Source organism: Perca fluviatilis, chromosome 8 (assembly GCF_010015445.1).
Source record: "Perca fluviatilis chromosome 8, GENO_Pfluv_1.0, whole genome shotgun sequence".
NCBI classification, from domain to species: Eukaryota; Metazoa; Chordata; class Actinopteri; order Perciformes; family Percidae; genus Perca; species Perca fluviatilis.
In genome coordinates, this window is record NC_053119.1 from 8,806,986 (window position 1) to 8,829,225 (window position 22,240).

At 39.7% G+C, this 22,240-nt stretch overlaps 1 protein-coding gene across 7 annotated transcripts in view; it reads left to right on the plus strand.

The window, feature by feature from the left end:
• Nucleotides 1-22,240, plus strand: part of mgat4c (mgat4 family member C) — a 115,826-nt gene that overhangs the window by 87,995 nt on the left and 5,591 nt on the right. For all 7 annotated transcript variants that reach the window (XM_039807528.1, XM_039807530.1, XM_039807531.1 and 4 more), the window contains 2 exons: nt 20,603-20,754; nt 21,395-21,542. In XM_039807528.1, coding sequence (XP_039663462.1) covers nt 20,603-20,754; nt 21,395-21,542 — 300 coding nt within the window. The remainder of the gene's footprint in view (nt 1-20,602; nt 20,755-21,394; nt 21,543-22,240) is intronic.

Below are 22,240 nucleotides of genomic sequence, written 5' to 3' on the forward strand. Positions count from 1 at the left end.
AGATGTCAAGGGGAACACGACTAAATAATTCAGTTACCTAAGTGTGGAATGACATTAACCAGATTGACTATTAATAGCACAAAGGTTGGACTGGCATACATGGTATCCTTCTAGTTAATACCTGTCTAAATTGGTATTTAGTATTCACAGCAAACTTTTAAAACTATATCTGCAGTAGGGTTTATTTCTAGGAGTAGAGGTTGTTGTTTTAAGCCAGTGGTTCCCAACCTTTATGGCTTGTAACCCACTTTAAACAAAGCAATGTCTCAAATTGTGACCCATCGTAACTGGTTACACTGGGTCAGTTGTTTGTGGCCAGGTTAACCAAAGAGGGAAGTTGTTTGTCCCTGTTATATGTGAATGATTTTTAGAGTCCAAAAAAATCTAATTATTCAGTAATTCAATAGAAATGTAAATATTTGGAGAAAAGAATTGTATTGTATAAATACTGTTTTCTGTTTTTCTATCCTGCTAAACATCTTGTGACCCCTTCAGATGTATCTTCCAAACACTTGGATAAGTCTAAGTATTATTCAAAAACCTTTAGTACCAATACCAGTACAGATACCGTGAATTCGATGCTGATAATTTAACGATCCTTTTTTCGATACCAATTTTATAAAATCCATTTTATCAAAAAGAATTTACAACATTACACATTATGATACAAATCTTTTTTTCAAGCTCCTTTACACCTATGTGACGCACACTGTAGTCAAGCCTTTAAAAATACAACACACACACACATACTCCTTAGGTACATTTGGTATTTAATGATACTATAGAGGCAATTCAATCGGTGCCTAAAAGTATCCCAGCCTTACCCTTGGAGTGGGACAAAGAATTAACTTACAGAAAGTGACCAATGATAAAGTGTAGTAACATTCTTTTAATTTGACTCTTTCTGCTAAAAATTAATTTAATTGTGACATTTATAACCATTGTTCACGGTACAGTTAATTGGCTAATGAATCTCATTCACAATGCATTGGATTGTGCTAAACAGATAAATGATTATACTGTATTTCTAGTTAATTGCCGCTGATTACAGGTAAAACAATCAGGCAAGCCTAGTTAGGTTTCTCATCCAACACTTGTGTTTAAACGCCAGGTCTGCTGTTGGAAGCGCTCACTGATTCTCTGGTGTTGTCCTGCTGCTGGCTATTTATGTTGTTATTTATTTCGAGCCATTTTTCACTCTTGAAATGACCAAGTGAGCATGTGTAACGTCAAACTGATTGAACGAGCTAGTCATAAAAGAGCTGAGCTAACAGAAAAATATGGGGGTACATTTATTTTAAAGCTGAACAATTTAGGCTCTATTGTGGAAGGATCTGGAAGACGCATCATTTTCTGTCATCTAGTCCCACCCTTCAAAAAGCTGCATAGCGTATACCCACAATTGATGTATTCAAAGAAATCCTTGCTTTGCGGCTGTCAGAGTCAGGAATGAAAGCTATCAGAAGCATCAGACAACTGTGTCCAAAGCAATGTTTCAATATTTTGCATACTCCGGCTCCCATATGGTGTGTTACATTTCCACTTTGAAGGGCCCACCATGCATATTATTGTCTTCTATTTTGAGAGCCTCCCCATCGTGCAGTGTGTGGAGTGAAATGTAGGGGTTTCACCAAACGTCTGTGTGCCCACCAGGGCCAGCCACACTGCAGCTGTGACTGATAAAGCGGATCCTTTCCACAGGAGAAAAACTTGTTCTCTACTCCCTCTCGACTCTCAGCCCGCAGTTCCTGTCCTGTCCCCGGGCACTAACGTCCAACTTCTAAATGCCAACTCAGTCAGGAGTTATCGCCACTATTTCCCCAGCGAAAAATGTCAGATGGATGGTGATTTTCTGCTTTATGATTTCACAGGAGTGGTGACCGTACAGTGTGAGAGAGATACTCTGTCCCAGTTTGATAAGTGGGGCATAATAATGAAAATGGCTTTTTGAAAACTAAGGTAAAGCCTCATTTCAGCTCTGGTAGGTCAGCTAAAACTGCAAAGGACAACGTTTAGTACACTGTTATAATCATTGTTATACATTGTTTTATCCTTATGCTCTTGATATTGTGTGCACAATTTGTTTGCATCTTTCTGCTGGGTTGTTAAAAGTCTCATTTAAAATGTACAGGAGCCCTCCATGAACATCCATCACAGACTGAACTGTGCTGCCTATCATATCCTTAATTTGGGGTGTATTTCACAGGCAGTGAGACACAAACGAGAGACCGAGCAGGCCGTGGCTCAGCGTCCATTGTCACTCTTCCTGAACACAAGGCAATAATCGCACATGCATCTCCAATCTAAGCCGAGAATAAAACAAGGTGAGAAAATGAGCGCCGCAGTGCCACGGCAGGGGGAGAAAATGTGAAAGGGCGCTCAATGACACGCCTCACACATTTAGCATCACTGAATATTGTACAAAAATCTTCTAATGGACAGTCAAGTCCAGCGAAGTTAGGCCACTAAAGACAACAGAATGGTTTTCTTCTGACGGCCATAGAGAGCGAAGTGGTCGCAGAGTCAGGAGATGGTGGAAGTGAGTACAGTCATACGACTGTAGGTTGATGCACAGTGTCACTGTAGAAGCTACTTAAAGCTGTAACAGTGAGATTTGACTGCCATTTGTCATATTTCCTTTTGAGCCATGAATGGAGCAGAGAGAAGAGGCTTACTGGATATTTTTAGACTCTCTTTGATGGCTTATTAGCTGGACTTGAACGCCTTGACTCTCTTAAAACCAAATATAAATATATCACAATGATGGCAAAGGACCAAGAGTAATTCACCATTTCTGTGACAATCAGTGGCAGAATGGAAATGAATTTTTATATATATATATATATATATATATATATATATATATATATATATATTCCCCATATGAGCCATGGCTCATATTTACTGTGTTACATAAATGTTATACAAATATGTATTAAAGGCAGAGCTGCTACTTTTTAAACAGGGACAACGCACAATTGAACATTAACCTTGTATAAGAACAAGGAGAGATGCAGCCTGAATATTAAAAATAGGTCATGATAAAGCTAGTTAGAGTCAGTTAAACTTACTTTGAAGTAAAATCTTGGCAGATTTGTGGCTCTGATCCAAACAGATCCCTCTAAATTTCAACTCAAGCTTGCTTTATGATAGCTTGCTATACATCGAGATGCAAAATATAAATGATAATTGACAGTGCTTCACACGTCAGTTGGACACAATGACACTTGTCCCCAGTATAAACGCAATCTCCCACTGTCGCGCCTGCTGGGTGTTAAAGACAGCACAGCAGAAACAGGAGAGTGTTACCAGCTGGTCTGCGATTCCATGTGACCACAAATCAATTTTGCTAACCTTTAGACCAACCCAAAGACACCCCCCCCTGATTTGGATGGCCATATTGCTTGTGAATACTCAGAGGCCCTTTTGGTCTCCATCTTTTCATTTCAATGCACAGTTTGCCCAGTACCCTCTTATTACCTCTCATTCTGCGAGTGTCTACCTGAATACCAAGCGATCTGTACAGAGCACAGGTCAGACAGCACAACATGGGGCACCCAACCACTCAGAAACGCAGAATGAGGTCTCTGCCTCACTTTTTCCTTTTTCTGTGGCAACCTTCAAGATAATGTGAAGACAACCCCTATGGCCTCTTAAACCCGCCACCCATCCTCCCTTTTCTTTCTGCATGGCAGATGAGAACACAGGTGCACATACACATGGGTTGAAAAAGGTACATTAACTCAATGCGCCGCACACAGTAGAGGTTGTGAATATTTGACGAGGGCATTGCATAGCTTGAGGATCTTTAAGTGTAACTCACTGGTCACCATTCATCTTTAATCGGGTCCGCCCCTCTTGTCCAACAGCAGTGAGAGGACCCAGGGTTTGTAGAAAGTAGCTGGCCCTCTCCACCTTGATGAATTAGTAAAGACTTTCAACCAGGCAGAGATCCAGTCGGCAGGCTTTGAGTCGATAACAAGTTCATTTGTTTTCTTCAGAAAAGCATGCATTGTTAACAAGCTACAGATTACCCCTCAAATTTGATCCGTCCCTCAACACTTTTCACTGAGGTTTGACACAGCCTGGCCTAGCCCGACCACATCCTGTTTCTCTTCTCAACATGTCCAAGCAAAAGCCTCTACAATGTGTATTTCATGGTGCAATAAAAAAGAAATTAGGTTGTGCCTGCACTGAGCTTCTGTTTATGAGGTTCCCATACATATTTTCCATCTAAATTTGTGTCAATTTTAGAGCAGCAAACTTGATTTTCTTGAGTTATTGTAATATTCATCATATACACTTGCGATTGCTCAGTGCTCATTATTTTCTAAGAAGCTGTTTAATGTTAATGTGGCTTTATTATAAACTCTTGAAAACAAAATACACATGAATGCACACTTCTGCATGTGTAGCAATAACCTCTGTGTACAGCATAGCAGGTTAAAATGTGCATTTTCTTTACATCCAACATGTAGTGTTTTTATTTTGCCCAAAATTCAATCCGTTCCATTGCCTGCATGTCATCAAACAAATAAACAATAATGTTTACCAAATGGCTTTGTTGTACAACATACCCGCTTATTAAAATGGCATCTCATTAAAAGCATTGAGCAGCCATTTTACATGAGATTAATTGGTTTTTTTGAAAGCACTTTCTCTTCATTATCATTCTGTCTTGCAAATGGATTCACTGCAAAGGCAATGCATATTCATTTTACAGGAAGCTTGAAAATTGTTCGGAAATGAGCCAAAGGTGGTGCCGGGCTGGTGTGCCGACTTACGCTGAATAATAAACACAGGAGGTGAGAGACAACGGCTGTCTGCAGAATACATTTGGAGACCTGCTGAAAACATGACTCTCACCTTCAGTGAAGATATTGTAGTTAATGTGTTTAAGCCCTTAAGAATAATTAGTATTAGGTCTGACCTTTTTACCTATTTATGAACAAAAACATGTAAATAGTACACATTCAAACATGTTCAGACTCACAACGATGAATAGGATGTGTGTTGTAATTGTCCATGCTGCCAGGTGAAGATTTGGATGCAAGGCATCCTCTTGGCTACCTCTTTAACTCTACTGGCATTAATAATGCACACAGACAAGCTTTTACTGGATTCTGATTTGCTATTTCAAAAGGTGGAGGAAGTGTGCAGTATAGTCTCTTGATAAAGTGGTCTAGTTGCACTTTCATGAAACGAATAGGGAGGATTCTTCTTTCTTTTTCTTTTGACGTACTATTTTGTATGTGTAATGTGTATATTTCAACATCAGAGGAGCCCATTTGGTTGAAAGCCTGCCCGAGGCTGGGAACCAAACAAAAAGTATTCCTTTTTGCCAAGTTGTGGACTATTTTACCTGAGGCAAGATGAAGTACTTCAAAGGCAAAGGGCATCCTTTGTCAGCATCTCAAACTGACAGCAAAAGATCCACCTCAAGAGTAATTGCAGACAACCGCTATTCAAAAGAAATAGTCCCTTTGGCTACACATCCAAAAACAAGAGGCACAATATCACTGAGCTCTAACACACAGACAGATCCTTTCATTAACCTCTGCAGGGTTAATGGACCATTCGTAGAAAAAACTGTGTTTTTTTCACAAAAAGAATAATTTTTACATTTAACTGTAAAGTGGACTGTTTAACATGTTGACATGCTAGCATGTAACAGTCATTACACATATTTAATACTATTACTTGCTTTCCTTTAGGACAGGTTTGCCCTCAACCTGATTCTAATTGATTTTCTGGAGGACAAAAAAGAGAACTCAGACCTGGGAAATTAGCTAATGTCATCTTTGTGGACACATTCTCAGTCTTTAGCTGGGCATAAATGTCACTGAACAGTAAAACACTCGTTAATTAAAGTGTAATTGTGTTACAGTTGGTTCGGTGCCTCATTTAGTTCCATCTGATTACAGCAATAAACTGCCACCACAGTTTCAAACACAAGAGACAAAAAAAAAAAAAACTATATAGACACTGACTAAAAGCCTTTGTGTAATTACCTAATAATACAACCAACCAGCGTCATTTTTGTATCACATAGGGCACCTGGTTACGGCCCAGTACAACCACTGTCCTTTAAGCCGCCTACATATTATCCGTGGCAAAGCGCAGCGCAGGAACGTTCTGGAATTGGTTGCGCCCATGGTTGCGCCTTAAAGGGGTCATTGGCAACAAGGTCAAAGTTGAAGGCAGCAATTCAGAGTGGTGGTGGTGCCAAGGCTAGCTCTGTGCCTAGTTGGGCAGCAACGCACTCCCCATAGGAAAACAATGGAATGGGCAGCGTACAACGGTTTTACCGTGGATCATGTGTAGGCCGCTTTACTGTTGGCTATTGGGTATGGAGGATATATTTATTCATAATTCAAATTGAAAGTCCAAAGAGAAAACGAAGCTATCAAATTAAAAATATTTTTATTTTACTATGCTACTAGGAAAAATAATGCCAATATTGAAATTAAAAAAGAAAAAGTAAACTGAAAAAGCAAAGTTGAAATGTAAAATGATCATTTGAAAATGTAAAGTGCAATGCAAAAAGTCAAATTTAAAATGCAAAGCTTAAATATAAATGCTTAAACTGAAATCTTTGAAATCTTTTGATTGAAAATCGCAATGGAAATACTGTAAGAAAAGAGAAACATCAAATATGAAACTCAAAATGTGAAATGGAAAAAATTAAATGGAAATACTTACAAATAAGATTCACCTTTTCCATTTTGATTTAACATTTGGCTTTTCCATTTGGATGTGGCAGATGTCAAAAGTGTATGTAAATGAGGAGGCGTGGCCCAAAGGCTGGTGGGAGGGTCTGAAACGAAAGGGGTGCAGAGATCCTAGAAGAGATTGGGAGTTTGCCGTAGTAGCAGCAGCCAACAACTGGAAACTTTTTACAATTTTTGTCTGCTATTTCACCACTAAATTCACTTCTGAGACTTTTTTATGCGAAAAATCAACTGTGTAGAGTTTGAATATGGGCCGTATTACAAAAATTGATGGCCAATTGCACATTTGCTCCGATGTTGTCGGACTTGAGAAGCTCCAGTCTGACGTTTGAACCCATTTTTCAAATTTGGATATCATTTCAAAATCAGAAATCAAATGAAAGAAAAAGTACACGGGCCCAATTACAGTAACAACATGAACATTTCACTGTTGTTGCATGGAATGTCGTTTGTGTTTAACCTACATCATCAGTTTCTATCATATAATGTGAAACAAGAGGCTATATCAGCTTTGCTACCAGGCTGGCTTGATGTCAAGCCCCATCTTCCTGCAAGAGTGTATGCTGCAGCCTGGAGACCTCCTGTCTCATGGCTCCCGTCTCATGCCTCACGTCTCATGCCTGCATTTATAGATATAAAATTTGACTACAAAAAATAAGATTAATATAAAATATTGGTTAACCTCCTCCTTTCTGAAATCATAAAACATTTAAAACTGCATCAGCGTTCAACGTTGACGTTTGTTTAAGCCATATTACATGAGAGGGTTTAATTTCGAGGTCCGAAAGGCACATCACTGAAGTGTAGGCCACCTCAAGTGTAATATTGTGATTATACAACAACAGTTACCAACAACTGCTGTCCATAAGATGCCTCTGCACCACTTTCGTTTCAGACCCTCCCACCAGCCTTTGCGCCACGACTCCTCATTTACTGTACATACGCTTTTGACATCTGTCACATCCAAATGGAAAAGCCAAATGTTAGATCAAAATGGAAAAAGTGAATCTTAAAATGTCAAAGGGCAATTGCCAAATGTAAAATTCAAAAGATAAAATTGAAAATGATAAAGTGCAAAGGCTAAAATAAATTAATGTTTTTCTATTTCAGATTTTAATTTAACTATTTCCATTTAAGCTTTTCCATTTCACATTTTGAGTTTCATGTTTGATGTTTCTCTTTTCTTATTTCCATTGCGATTTTAAATAATAAGATTTCAAAGATTTCAGTTTAAGCATTTATATTTAAGCTTGGCATTTTAAATTTGACTTTTTACATTGCACTTTTCAAATTGTTTTTCACTTTTCATTTTCAAATGATCATTTTACATTTCAACTTTGCTTTTTCAGTTTCCTTTTTCTTTTTTAAATTCAATTATGGCATGATTTTTCCTAGTAGCGTAGTAAAAATTATATTTTTAATTTGATCTTGCTTCTTTTTCTCTTTGGACGTTCAATTTGAATTATGAATAAATATATCCTCCATAAGTGGGCAGCTTGAGATGGATTTTAAAGGTGAAATTAAAAACCTTTCTTGCCCCATAGCACAGAATGACTATAATACATCTGCAGGTGGTTGATAAAGGTGTTGATTGTTAACAGTAACTCAACAATTTCATGGTGCCTTCAAAAGTTACTGTGTTTGGGAGCAGGGATTCAAGATTATCCACAGTTCTGATACTTCTCCAATTAGTTGGAGATAGAAGAGGAACTGTGATAGTTAAACTACAGTAAAATAATTGCTCAATTGCAGTATCATTAAAAGGGTGCAAAATTGGAATAGCATTTTTACGAGGACCTCGGAGCTCATTTCTGTCATCACAAATGCCACAGTGTTTTGCATAACCAAGGTTATAAAATAATAGGCTGATGATGGAAAACTCAAGGTCTGTGCAATGACCGCAGGAAATTGCTGAACGCTGTAATGTTGCTGTGGCACAAACAGGGTCGTTAAGGTTGAATAAGTACGGGCTTAAGTCCCAGAATAGCTAATTAATACAGACCATGTGCTCTTGGAGACTCATGGGAGGCCAGACACAACAAACACAGGCAGGCGAGTTGTACAAAAAATAAATAGGCTGCAGTTTATCATTTTGTTGGTGGTTGTAGTGGAAAATATAAATGTAAAAGATAAGATTTAAGAATGTGTCTCATGTTTTTATCAGATTTTGAATCCTGATGCATTTTCAGCATGTAGCTGAGCTAATCTTCCATACATACATTACAGTAGTATCAACACTTCTTTTGAAGGGGCCATCTGATCCATGAAACATTTGTTTTTGATTACCAAAGGAGAAGCTCAGCAAGGGCTGCCCTGTCAGGGGTATTGGAGATAAACGCCTTTTAGTGATTGGCCGTACCACACATCTCTCATCAAATATTCATGCTGGAGACTTGGGAGACTTCCGAGGATGCAGGGATATAGGATATTTTCCCATCAGTCTAGCACTGGGATAGGTAGTCAATGTCTGAGCAAAGAGCCGCCTCCGGAAGAACTCTGCTATTCAAGGCTGTGAGGCCAGCAGGAAACATGGGCTTCTCCTCTGAGGTATCATGCTGTACATCTCAATTTCTGCTTGTTGCTCATTTTCCTGCGTTTGGAAGGAAGAAGAATGTGTGATTTCTAGGGTTGTGAAGGTTGCTTTTGAAGTATAAAACTTTAAAGACTACGGATTTCTTGATTTAACTTTTAAACACTACTGTGATGCATTGGAAGGTTTAAAGTCAGTAATGCAGCCTGGTTTCTTATGCTTTCTCACGAATGTTTACCTCGATAATCCATACAATGATGTTACTATTATCGCTGAGTGTGTTTATATGTGTATAATTTTTAATCTGGACTACCTTTTTCATTCAAGCATGATGTAAGTATTCAAACTGATTTTGTTTCTGTATTAAGTATCTGTTTGGTGATTTTTATATATTGTCCAAGAGTTACGTTAAAACCTTCAACGAAGTTTCTTTTAGTTTAAAGTTGAATTTCAGAAGATCAAAGAGAGTTGCGAGATAATGATCATCATCAACAAACTAATCCTGCCGTTGTTCCATAAAGATTGAATAATGAGGAAACTGCTCGGACACTACAGCCTTATTCTCGCGTAACTAGGGATCTTATTGTAATTTAAAGTGGCATTCATCCATTTTTGGGCACTAGAGGAACTCCTAAACAAGTCAACAGACATGCTCTTGTTCTAAAGAGTTCATGTGGCTAGCTTTTTAGCAATAAGCTGCAAACGTACACATCCAGCAGACATGTAATTCCAATATTCAATCTAATTTTTGCTTGGTTTTGGTCACCACCACATACTGAGAAAACTAACTATTTTCAACAGGTCACCACTAGCTTTCGTCGCTAGCTTTGATGTTTGGAAGTTAGCACGCAGTGGGTTAAGCTAGATCGACTACCAAATAAGTAATATTTCCAGCATCCATTATTCTCCCAGTAGAGGAATTTAAAAAAGTCCATAAAAACTAATGAATCTAAGTGTATCAGACTCAAACTACTGTGACATGAGATTGGACCAATATTAGATGAGCAAGGCAGGACAGCTGAAAACATGAAAGGGGAGAAAGAGGGGGGAATGACATGCAGCAAAGGGCCACAGGTCGGAGTCAAACCCAGGCCCACTGCATTGAGGAGTAAACCTCTATACATGGGCACCCGCCCTACCAACTGAGCTATCTGGGCACCCATTACTTGGATTTCTACCTAACGGAGATAGTTGTCAATGTTTTTCAGATATTGATATTACTAATAATTGGATTAGCCCAATTTCAATTCAGTTTCAGGATGCATTTTCCTAATGATGCTAATGCTTCTTGACTGAAATGGAGGCTGCACCTTTAAATTTACCTGAGTACTTGTGTGTTGTGTGAGCTCACATTCAGCTCTTTGGCTGTCTACGTTCTGCTTGACCAAAAAGCTCATTCACTAAGAGCACTTCAATGTATGCGCTGTCATACTGGGTGAAACTGGGCCATCTTATTGTGTCTCCAGTCCTCATTTCAACACGGAGCCTTTTGAAAAGCCTGCCAGTGCCCCGTCTTCCCCTGCACTAAATGTGTTGCGAGGAGATAGTGCATTCTCATGTTATCTGCCACCGGCCTCTTGCCCCTTTAGCCATTTTCTCATTTCACAGATTTGACCAGGAGGTGACCTTGGCTCTTTAAGTGCTTTTAAGGCAGAGCCAAGTCTCCTCTTCCTTTTACCTGTCTTACAAATGGAGACAGCGAGAGAGAAGGAGAGGTAGAGGGGGTTTTTCTTCTTTGCTTTTCTTCAACTGCCTTTTACTTCCCATTTTTCCCATCCTCTCTCATGCCCGTAGCCACTGTCCAGTTTTTTTAATGGACTAGACATGATGACATGCTGTTGTCTGCTAATTCAAGTGAGTCTGTGCTTTTAACGTAGTAAACAGCCTCAGGGGAGCAGCAGCATATGACACATGACGTCAGGCACAGAGGGCAGTCAGGGAGTTTGAAGTTGGTGAGACACGCAGTCTATTAGCCAAATGATGATATAACAAAGAACTAATTGAATATCTTTGCCCTGGAGAGTACTTCACAATATGCAAACACTAATCATCTTGTGTCTCAGATGTAGGTAATAATTTATATCACGGCCGCATCTTCATAACCTCACACAAGGGAAGGGGAAGAAATGGAGACAGAGCATGTGCATGTGTCTGCATGTGGATAGGGGGCGTACATATGTCAAATGTGTTTTCTTGTGGAAATAAGCAGGACAGCATTGCAGTCCTCCATTGCCATCCCTCCCAAGTGCACCCCTGGCAGAGTGCTAATCTGGGTCAAAGTGCTAACTGCTTAGAAGGGCCGCGGAGAGGCTCGGCCACATATGAATCATTTCTCACGCCTCCCTCATTATGCTCACCGCAGCTAGAACGGCGAAAGGCTATGATATTTTCCTCCAACCTTAAACATAAACATCCAGACAACACTCTGAAAGCTTCTGTAGCAACAACATCTTCAATCTCCTTCACATCGAGTCAGTGACTCTTCCCATCACTGCAGAGAGTCGGAGAGCCTCTCAGCAGGTCTCCGTGATGAAGAAAGTACTGTGTATGTTGCCACATCATCAACGCTTTAAGCTCTTTGATTGCACTCAGTTTGTCTTTCATAATAAATGCAGTCTTCCTTTCATATCACTGATGGCGTTAAGGATTGGCTGTCAGGACATGGCATGAGTCCATTTACAACGATAAATGATACAAGACCTTTTCCTCTCCAGCCAAGTAAGTAGAAATCAAATAGGGCGGGAAATATGGAACAATCTGATGAAGTTTTTTTTTTAATAACATTCTGGACCAGGCTGGATGATCTGGGCGATTGTACTGCAGCAGTGAAAGGGCCACAGCCATTTGCGTTTTGATGCTTGATTGCATTGAAGGTAGCATCAACGGGTGGCACATACTCAGTATTTCATGAGAATGTACTCCATCTTGCGCCACCTGTGCCACTGGAAGAAAAACAACAAGCCTTGATGCTGATGAATTGGAAAAGCTTTGTTGATGTCTCCAACACATCCTGGAACAAGAACAAGGCACTGTCCTCACACTGTATGAGCTTAGAAGGGCAAGGACACCGGGCCCGTCCGGAATAGAAAAGGGCTGTTTGGCAGTGCTTAGAAATATTCTTGTATCAGAGACCATTTGGGGTTTGTTATGCTCCAAGGCTTGTCTTTCACACTGATACCTTATGGGAGAACAGCTGGAAGTGCCATTGTCACTGGACTGCTTGCTTCTCCCCAGAGGGCCACGGTGGCGGTTGGTGGTGGTGGGGGGTGGCGCAGTTGGACAGTGTGTCCGTGGGGTATGCATCACATTCAGCACATACACACACACTCCCTTCTACTGCCACCTCCACAAAAGCTCCACCTCCTCCTCCTCCACCTTCTCCTCCTCCAGTTCCTCCCATTGGAATGAGTGAGCTCAGACTGCTTACAGCAGTGACAGGCCCAGCACAGGGAGGCGATAGGGGAAAGCGGCGCTGCTGCTGCTGCTGTCGTTTGTTTGCAAAGTTTGATGCAGATGGGATCGGTAAAGCACACCGTGTCTGGGACAGTTTTATGATCAGAAAACCACTTGACAGCTTGCAGACGCAAAGCAAGAAACAAAGGGAAAATAAGAGTTTGTGTTGTCTCCTCAAAAGACATGATGACTCCCTTTGGAAGATTACCTTTTGTGGAGATGACAGGTCATCCACTTCAAACATGATTGGCTGTTGTGGCACATGGTTTACAGGAATTACATGGTGGACCTGCAAGTAACACAAGCTTTCAGGCTTTAATTTACCACACCTCACTGACAATTCCCCACTGCATCGCGATAATGAAGATCATTTCCGTGTTTCTATAAGGGGCACGGGTGTCTGACAAGGGTTGCTAAGTCTTTGTAGATGACAGATTCCTTTGTCTGGCAGGCTGTAAGAATGTAGTAATTGGTAAACTGTTTGACCAATTTGAATTATTAATGAAACAGCCATTTCATAATAAAGGGATTCATTATTCCGCCCTGCGCCACAATTTTGTTATCAACAAAAGCCTTTGTTACTCTAGGCTTTTTTTATCTAGAAAGAAAATCCATTGAAAGTGGCTAAAGGCCTGACACAAAGCAACTGCTGAATCCCCGCAAATCTGCAGGCTTAATTGATTATTTGTGCAGAGCTGTATATCTGCAAGGTGCAGGATACCCAGGGGAAATAATGTAAAACAGATAACAAGATGAAATGAGGGAGAAATATTTTTCTATTCACAATGAGTTTTCCATCTAGGTTTTCCCATTACGGAAACGCAGCTTCACATTTTAAAAAAACAGCGTGGCCTACATTGAAAGTTGAGAGTTGATTCAAGCAGGCAAGAAAAGTGTTTGTTAAGAGGTTATTTTGATTTCTGAATAACACATGGAGGGACTCGATGTTGTGTGTACCTGAGGCTCCCGGGGGAGAACATTTTATTTTCAAATCGTATCTTCATTAATATTCTGCCTCTCTCAGTTCCCTGCCGGCATTCAAAGGAATGAATGCATTATGCCGTACACAAATGTTTTTTTGAAAAAGCAATCTATTCAGATTTTTTCACATTCAGGTTTGCAGGTGTTACTCCTCAGCCAAGCCACGTGTTCTCAAAGGCATCCTGACATTGTGGTTTTATTTTATTTGGAAGTAACCTTTAAAGCAACCTTGGGAAGATGGGATGTGAAATTACTGTGGAACTTGACTCATGTTCGTGGCATGTTAGTGCTGCTGTGCCCAATCCCGACCTTTTTTCCATTTACTCTGCTCTTCACTCCGCTGTCACAGCACCCGAAAACAAATAGTGGTATCGTTGGCATGCAGGAGGATTGCTTCCACACGGCAACAAGCAAGCCATTACGAATGGAGACGGAATGGAAAGTCTTTTGTTTGTTGTGTTTTTGTTTTTTTTTTTTTTGGTGTGATATAGAATTCTTGGCATTAGGTTGAACATCGGGCCAGACCATAATTGCCTTCTCCTCACTGGGGAGCTCCTTGTTTTCCATTTGAAGTCTGCCTCTGTCAGATTTCACCATTAGAGGGAAGGGTTGTAGCAGGGGAAAGGAAGACAATTCCTGGATCAGTCATCTCATATGGGCTGCCAGAGAAGCATGGAGGACATTGAGGGTGAATCCATAGATAGCTTGCCAAGGTACTTTTACTTTTTGCCTGGAACACAAAAAAAAGGAATATTGTAATAAAAACTAGGTCCTACTTTATCAGATATGCTGTACTGTATCTAGTGTTTAAATGATTACATGATTCATCAATTATTTATTCATCATACGTGGGATTTTGCTGAGTTTTCATTATGGTAAATTAAATATATTTATTTTGGTTTTAGACTATTGGTCAGGCAAAACAAGTGGTTTGAAGACACCACTTGGAATCTGGGATCTTTTAATACATATTCTTCGCTATTTTCTGACAATTTAAGATTTCATGATTACACAAAAAGATCATTTATATTTATAAATAATCATTAGTTGCAGCAATTAAAATATGACACTCATTTAGCTGCATGATCTGGCTGTAACACCATCAGCCAGATCATGCAGCTAAATGATTTCCAAGAATTCAATGCTCCTAATTGTACAAGGCACTTTGTAGAAAACATTGGGAACATACATTTTTTTTCATCTTCATCATGATACTAGTCAATACAGAGGTCTTCACATCATTTTCCAGTTCCATTGTTTCTCATTTTCATTGTGTACTCATCTATCTGCACAGCAACAACAAACAACAAAAATCTTTAGCTTGCTGTGAAGTCAAGGATTGATGGGTAGAAGATGTCCAGCTGCGAACATTTCCAAGCCTTAAGGGACAAGTCATGGTGTGATACAACCAGGTGATAGTTTCCTTAGAGGATTTGTGTGTGGGGGTGGGGTGGGGGGTGGGGGGTGCTTTCTGGGCGTATTTTCTATTTTATCTCTTTCAGGAGCAACTGTAGCAACAATCAGAGTGAATTCTGGCTCCTAGCTGGATGTGTATGTGTTACATCCAAAATGGTATTAAAACAGACAACAAAATGCAGAGATTATTGAATTAAAAAAATGCAAGGTTTGAGAAATCTTGATCAAATTGAAAATTTAGCCACACGAATGAAAATCTAATTGAATTTGTGAGGTCCCTTACGGCTAGCACACTTTGCTTTTGTCACAGTTTTGTTGCCACCAATCTCCATTCATGTCAATCTAACAGGATTTAACCTCTTATTGAGCACCGTTTTCAAAAGGAGTTTGGGACAGACAGCTGATACGAGTTAAGTGCACAGCGCTTTGCTGGGTCTAAGCGAGCAGAGTGGCAGTGTTGTGGTTTATTTGGTCCAGTTCACACACACACACACACACACACAGTGCATAATGGATATTTAACAGCCCTAGCCTGCTGGAAGTGTGCTGTGTCCTGAAATGGTGCTGGAGACATCTGAGGGAGTGTGTGACTGCCAGGATGACACACCCATTAAAACACACTTAGTGCATTTCACTGCTGCAGTTCCACACTGGATTCATGCCACAAGAATGCATACAACAACACGTACATACCTCCCACCCTCTTGTTAATGGATGCTCCAGTGAGTCTTCCATATATCCATATATATACCTATTCCATATCCTAGCATGTTCCAAGAATAAACAGTATACTGGAGATAGGGATGATGGTGTTTTAGGTGTTCTGCCGTGCATCTCAGTCACAGTTAAATCTGGGGTACAAGAAGCGAGCATGTTTCCCAGCTGTGCCTTTGGCAGGATGAGCATCTCATCCTCTTCCTGCTCTGAGCCCATACTGAATTATTGAAACAAGAGAGGCGCTTCACTTTGTCTTGTATCATCAGGATAGACACCCAAAACTCCAATCTGAGAGATCAACTCCCCTCTAACACGAAGCAGAGAAGTTGTTTAATTGTAGCTCTCCCGCTGGATCACGCACAGAATACCATTTAGTTTTATAGTAGGTCAGGAGACTCAGCATAGCTTATGTTTGTGCAAAAGGAAAGAGCTGCTGTTGAGTTCTCACCAAAGAAGATGAGGCAGGCAAGATTTACCTGAGCCATGGTGTCAGGAGGACTCTCGTACTCTCCTCTAAAGTGGCTCTAATGATTCTTCTCATTATTATGCTACACTCGGCTTTCTCCAGCAAAACCCTGCAATTTACTGGACACATGGCACAAACATAATGGAGACAATAAGCAAGTTTACATGAACACCAATATTCCACCGAATATGACAATATTTTGAATTTAGCATTTTCGGATTAAGACATGTGGGATATGCCGGTATTATTCGTGGTTTAGAGGCATTCTTTGGACATGTATGTTGTGCATGCATGTTTTAATGCAGTTTAGGACCAGTTTACAGCCTCTTGCGATCAGCTTCGGCGTTGCTGTGGTTGTTGTATACAAACCAACCAGCCAACAAGGCTGCGGTAGAGATGCATGCCCAAAAGAAAGGGAGGAGAAACACAGCTACTTTTAAACATTATAAAAGACTTTGATGAACAGGTTTTTGGATATGCACAGACATCGCAGCGTCGACGGTGGTTGAAGGAATGAAATAGGGAGACTATGTTCGCACGGTCGAACAAGCTCAATGGTGTTTTAAGCCCCCGATGTCGACTTCAAGGCAGCGCTGTGACCATCGACTTTAAGGCACCTAACCCTAACCATTGCCTGATCCTAGTGCTGGAAGACTACGTTGGGGGCTTAAAACACCAAACACCGTTGAAACATCGAACAAGTCCACCACCGGTGTAAAACTAAATCCTATTTTGCACGGCTACATGTAAATGGGAATATGAATGGAATATTCACTTTTATTAGACATGTTAGTCGGAATACCGTCTTTTTTGGAATAATGGTAAAAAACTGAATATTATGTGCATGTAAAAGTAGTCAATGACACATATTCTGCTTTAGCCGGTACGTGGTATTTAGGGCATTCCTGACATTCTGTCTGTATACGGATCATGGATGTATGAGTTGGCGCATAAAGACTTCATATAGGAAAAAATCCCCTGTTGATCGGCAATGCTTCCGCACTATGGGCCCTATAACGCAGGCGCAAAGACTTAAAACCAGCAAAGCCACCTCCTACAGTTTAGCGCTCCTCCAACTTAACTTGGGATGAAATGATTTACTCATGCAGTTCTTCTAGACTTTCCAAATGTTATCGGGCTGAATAAATCATGTTCTGATAGTAAAACGAGTCATTTCGCGGGGTTTGTGATGCTAGAAAAAATGCATCCACTGATTTACAGACATCTTTTTTTCCCCATGTAAGTTTATGGGAAAAGTCTTTTCGGGCCGGGGGGGGGGGGCATCACATGAGAGTCCAGGAGTTGCAATTCCACTATTTGGCCACTATGTTCAATTTGCTTCAAAGCCCGGCGCACTTCCTGGGGGCCTCATACGGACACTTTGTTGGTAACACAATAGCTCACAAAGAAAGATAGATTGTTTATATTGTTACAAATGTGATTATTTTGTGTGAAACACTTGAATAGACAAATGCAAATGCTAGCTGGTAGCATTACATCAGGTTCTCATGTTTATTTGGAGAATATCCGCTTTTGGCATCTAAACGAAGATGAAGAGTTCATTCCTCAATCTGTCAAACTGTTAAATCAGAAGATGAGTTCTTGTTAGGCAGAGGGTAAAATGAAGTTAGCCAATAAGACATAAGGGTAAGACTGGCAATACTTCCAACACTGAATGCCAGCCAATTCAATGTTTGGAATATTGTGCTCCATATGATTTGTTTTCCTCCTTTTTTTGGCTTGTTATACACAAATCTTTGGAGAATCGTTTGAAAAAGTCTAAGTCTAATCCAACCACTTCGTACTGAATCCTTTCTTGATTTAATTAAAGTGTTGAAATTCAGGGCTGCCAACATTAAAACGTTTGAATTTAAACAAACATTTAAACACATTTGAAATGTAATTAGACATCATGTAAAATATGCATTCAACATTTGACAACTACATCACAAAAAGACACATGACTTAGATACTATTTCTTTGAATTTTTGCAGCTATTAACTAATTCACAACTAAACCAGATATGAACATTTTCTGTTGGAAGTGATGCTCATTCGGGTTGTTATACTGTGTAAGCGGAATAATATAATTATATTGCAATTGCCGGCCACATTATTTCACACTGCTTAGAACATTGCACAGGACAGGCCGCGTTGGATGGAAATGTTAAATTCAGTTTTCAAGTGTGCACAAAGAGGTATTGACTAGCCGTATCCCAGGTGGGGCTGACTCCTGGTGCGAGTGATCGATGTGTGTGTGGTCATTGAACTGAGCTTAGAGCTAGTTTGTATTCTATTAGGCATCTCTGGGGTTTTGCAGCAATGGAACAAAAGCGCATGCTGATGCCTAATTGCTGGCAGAGAAAAGACCAACGCCATTGTTACATCTGTAGGTTGTTACTTCTGCTGCCGCCGTTTATTGGCTGTTTCTCCCTCAGTCTGTCGCAGTTGTACAGTTGCTATGAGGAGTTGCCCATCCTGTGGTGACTGAACCTAAAACATATTCTGTTCTAGCTGAAATCTGTACATGTTATAGCTTTCATTGCTACTGAAGACTGCTGATATATGTAGGTTTAGCTGTCGACATCTGATATACTTTGTGATTGCTTTGTTTCATCTGTGTTGGATAGGGAACACCCCACAGATCATTTATTAACAACTTAAGGGGGTATAATTCAAATTTTCTGTATGACTTTCTGTGCTTGGCCTTTGACAGCCAGCAATTATTTTGTCCTCCCATATACATTACCTACAGGGGAATGGGAGCGAAAGAAAATGTACCAATTGTACCTAAACATTTTTATAACATCCTATCAGCATAAATCTGGCTCTAAAAAATTTGAAATCATAAGCCTTTTGAAGGTAATAATACTTCCAATAGAATTTGTTGTGTCCATCCTGTGTCCTTCTACACAACTCTCCACTCACAACAACCTCATGTTTCCCTGTTATTTATAATATCTTTTAATTGATTATGGCATTAAATAGTTGTCTAAAAGAAAGCTCCAGGTGCCTGGGTAGCTCACCTGGTACAGCAGGTGCCCATGTATAGAGGTTTACTCCTTGATGCATTGGCCGCAGGTTCGACTCCACCCTTCAGCCCTTTGCTGCATGTCATTCCCCCTCTCTCTCTCCTTTCATGTCTTCAGCTGCCCTATATAAACAAAGGCCTAAAATGCCCCAAAAAATAATCTTAAAGAAAAAAGAAAACTCCAACAAAACATCTTCTAAGATCTTGAGTCAATATTTTTGCCATAATCCTGCGGACAAACAAAACAAACCATAACCTACCTTGCGGGGGTGAAAACAAAAATGGTAAAACAATTGATTGACAGAATATATATTGACATTAATTATCAATAATGTAAGTCCTTTATCAAGCAATGCCAAACTGATTCCATCTTCTGAAATGAGAAGATTGTTTTTGGCTATGTAACTGTAAGTTTAATACTTTTGAGCAATGGACAGTTGGTCAGAAGAAAAATTAAATTAATCAAATGTCACATCTGGGGCATTTTCTCCAAATGTTTTTATTTTGTAAAATAAATGATTGATTGATAAATCATAATATAATTGATAAATGAGTAAATTAGTGAAAGTAACCATCCATCGTATACTCCATTTTGTCTCTTTTTCTTCTCATCTTTGTGTTTGTTTTTCTTCTACGGAACACTTAATCTGAGATAAAGTGAACTAAAATGGAACTTCAAATGGCTTTTCCCTTGATAATGGTGGCCCGTGACAAAAAAAGTCACATTTTCAAATCAAATAGGAGTAAGCTAGCTGATAAGAGCACACAGAAGCAACTCTTTTTGACCATCGTAGTATAAAGATTATATTGATATGCTGGCTGTGGACTACAGCACCACCATTCATCACTGCACAAGCTACAAATACCAGTAGGGTGGGGGATGCGGATGCTTCCAAATGCTGTATATTTTCATTGTTATTAGTGAAGAAACGTTTTATTTGCATCAGTAATCCATTGTTTGGCATGTTCATATCCTTGATGTCCTGCGGTGACTTGAGTTTTTCTCTCAAGTCATTTGCCAAGATTTGGCAACATCTTTCCCCTAAAAGGAAAAAAAACACCACTCTATCACACATCATTAGTAGTCTGTTAAAGAATAATTATGATGCTACTGGAAGATAATCACATCCTACATGGCCGTATGGTCCCAAGAATTAATTCCCCCACAATCTGTTGATGCTTGATAAAAAGGCAAATTATTAGCATGCAGCGTCTCGGGCTGACGACATTCAAAGCAATCTGGTCTAACGTGTCGTTTCTCGTGTTCTTCTTGTGCAGATCCCAGTGAGAGCTTGTACAGCATGAGGCTGGTGTGGAAATCCCTGGACAAGATGAGGTGTCTGCGGAAACGCTCCACTATTCCCTTCCTCGGCTTCCTCATCACCTTCCTCCTGTTCCTGAATCTCTACATTGAAGATGGCTACGTGCTGGTTAGTACATTTGCGTTGTGTATGTCTTTAGCAAGCATTTACCAAATAAAGATTTTAGATAAAGTACTACAAATGTGTATTCTTTTCTAATGTCTGAGCAACAAATTGGACAGAAATGCTTTTGAAACCCAATGTGTTCACTCCGCCCATGTTGTCCCTTTTATAGTTGCTTGGTTTTAAAGGAAACATGTTTAAATTTTCATAACATGGACTCAAATTGAAATCCAGAGGATTTATTTCTTATTCATGATGCCATCAAAACTTGGTGATCACAGTACATTATCTGTGTTTGTTATTTAAATTATTAAGAGGTAGTTCACATTTTCAGCTCTCTGGTGCTCTTCTAAAGTCCATTTGCTTGGCTTTGCAAACTGCTTGAAGGGGTTTTAAGATTTAAGATTCCTTTTGTCTCCAAACGTCTAGGGTTAGCTCCGCCACATCAAAACACATATTGTCTCAAGTTTGTACAGGATGTTAGCGACAAGTTTAAGAAAACAAATGGCTGGTTTTAACCCTCAACTGAATTAGAAATTGAAATTTTTAGGATGACTTTCCTGTCCCTTTTCTGCAGTAGTTATGACACCTTTCTCTATTGTTCATAATGTGAAGTAATGTTTGTGTTTTTCATGCTGTGTTCCAGGAAGGGGATAAGAGACAGCTAAGGGAAACATCCGTCCACCCTTCGAGCTCAGAGCGATACGTTCACACCTTCAGAGACCTGAGTAACTTCTCAGGAAGCATTAATGTCACTTATCGTTATCTCGCTGGAACCCCACTGAACCGCAAGAGTAAGTTTAGTGTTTGTTTGAAGAGAAATTTGCATTGACTGTCTTTATGAGCTTGGGGAGATACAATAAGTCATACAGTAGTTGTGAACATGAGCTGAGAATAAGAACTAAAACTTAAAAATCTGTGACGTGCGGATTTAAAGCACAGCAATAAAATGCAACTGCTCCACAGAGACATTTTTTACCTCAAAATTAAACACTACACACTCCTCCTCTCAAGAGTACCATGATTTAGTTTTTGATATTTTACCTAGAATAAGCTCTATTTAGAGGTCCAATTTAGTTAAGATTATTTTGTCAAACTACTGTTCCCACAGCAAATGTTTAAATTAAAGATGCAAATTTAGATTTCTTTTTTTCTGACCGATAGCCGACCCTTTATAACCAATAATTAATTGCTAACAGACAAGCAGGCAACTGAGTCCCAGTTCATCCATCCAGGGCGCTCAGACATGCTTTCCATGTCTGCAGGGGGCTGTTTAGAAATGAACTGCATAGCTATTTTTCTTTTACAATGCAAAAAAATTAATATTTCAGTTTTTATTAATATTGTTTTTAACTGTTTAACTGACTGAGTATTAATTGGTCAAAAATCTTGTTGTTGGTTAACGGTTGAATGGTTAAATTGACGGTCTTGAGTTTGAAATAATGAATCTTCTCCAACCCATCATTGCATGTCGATACAATATACTTCAAAT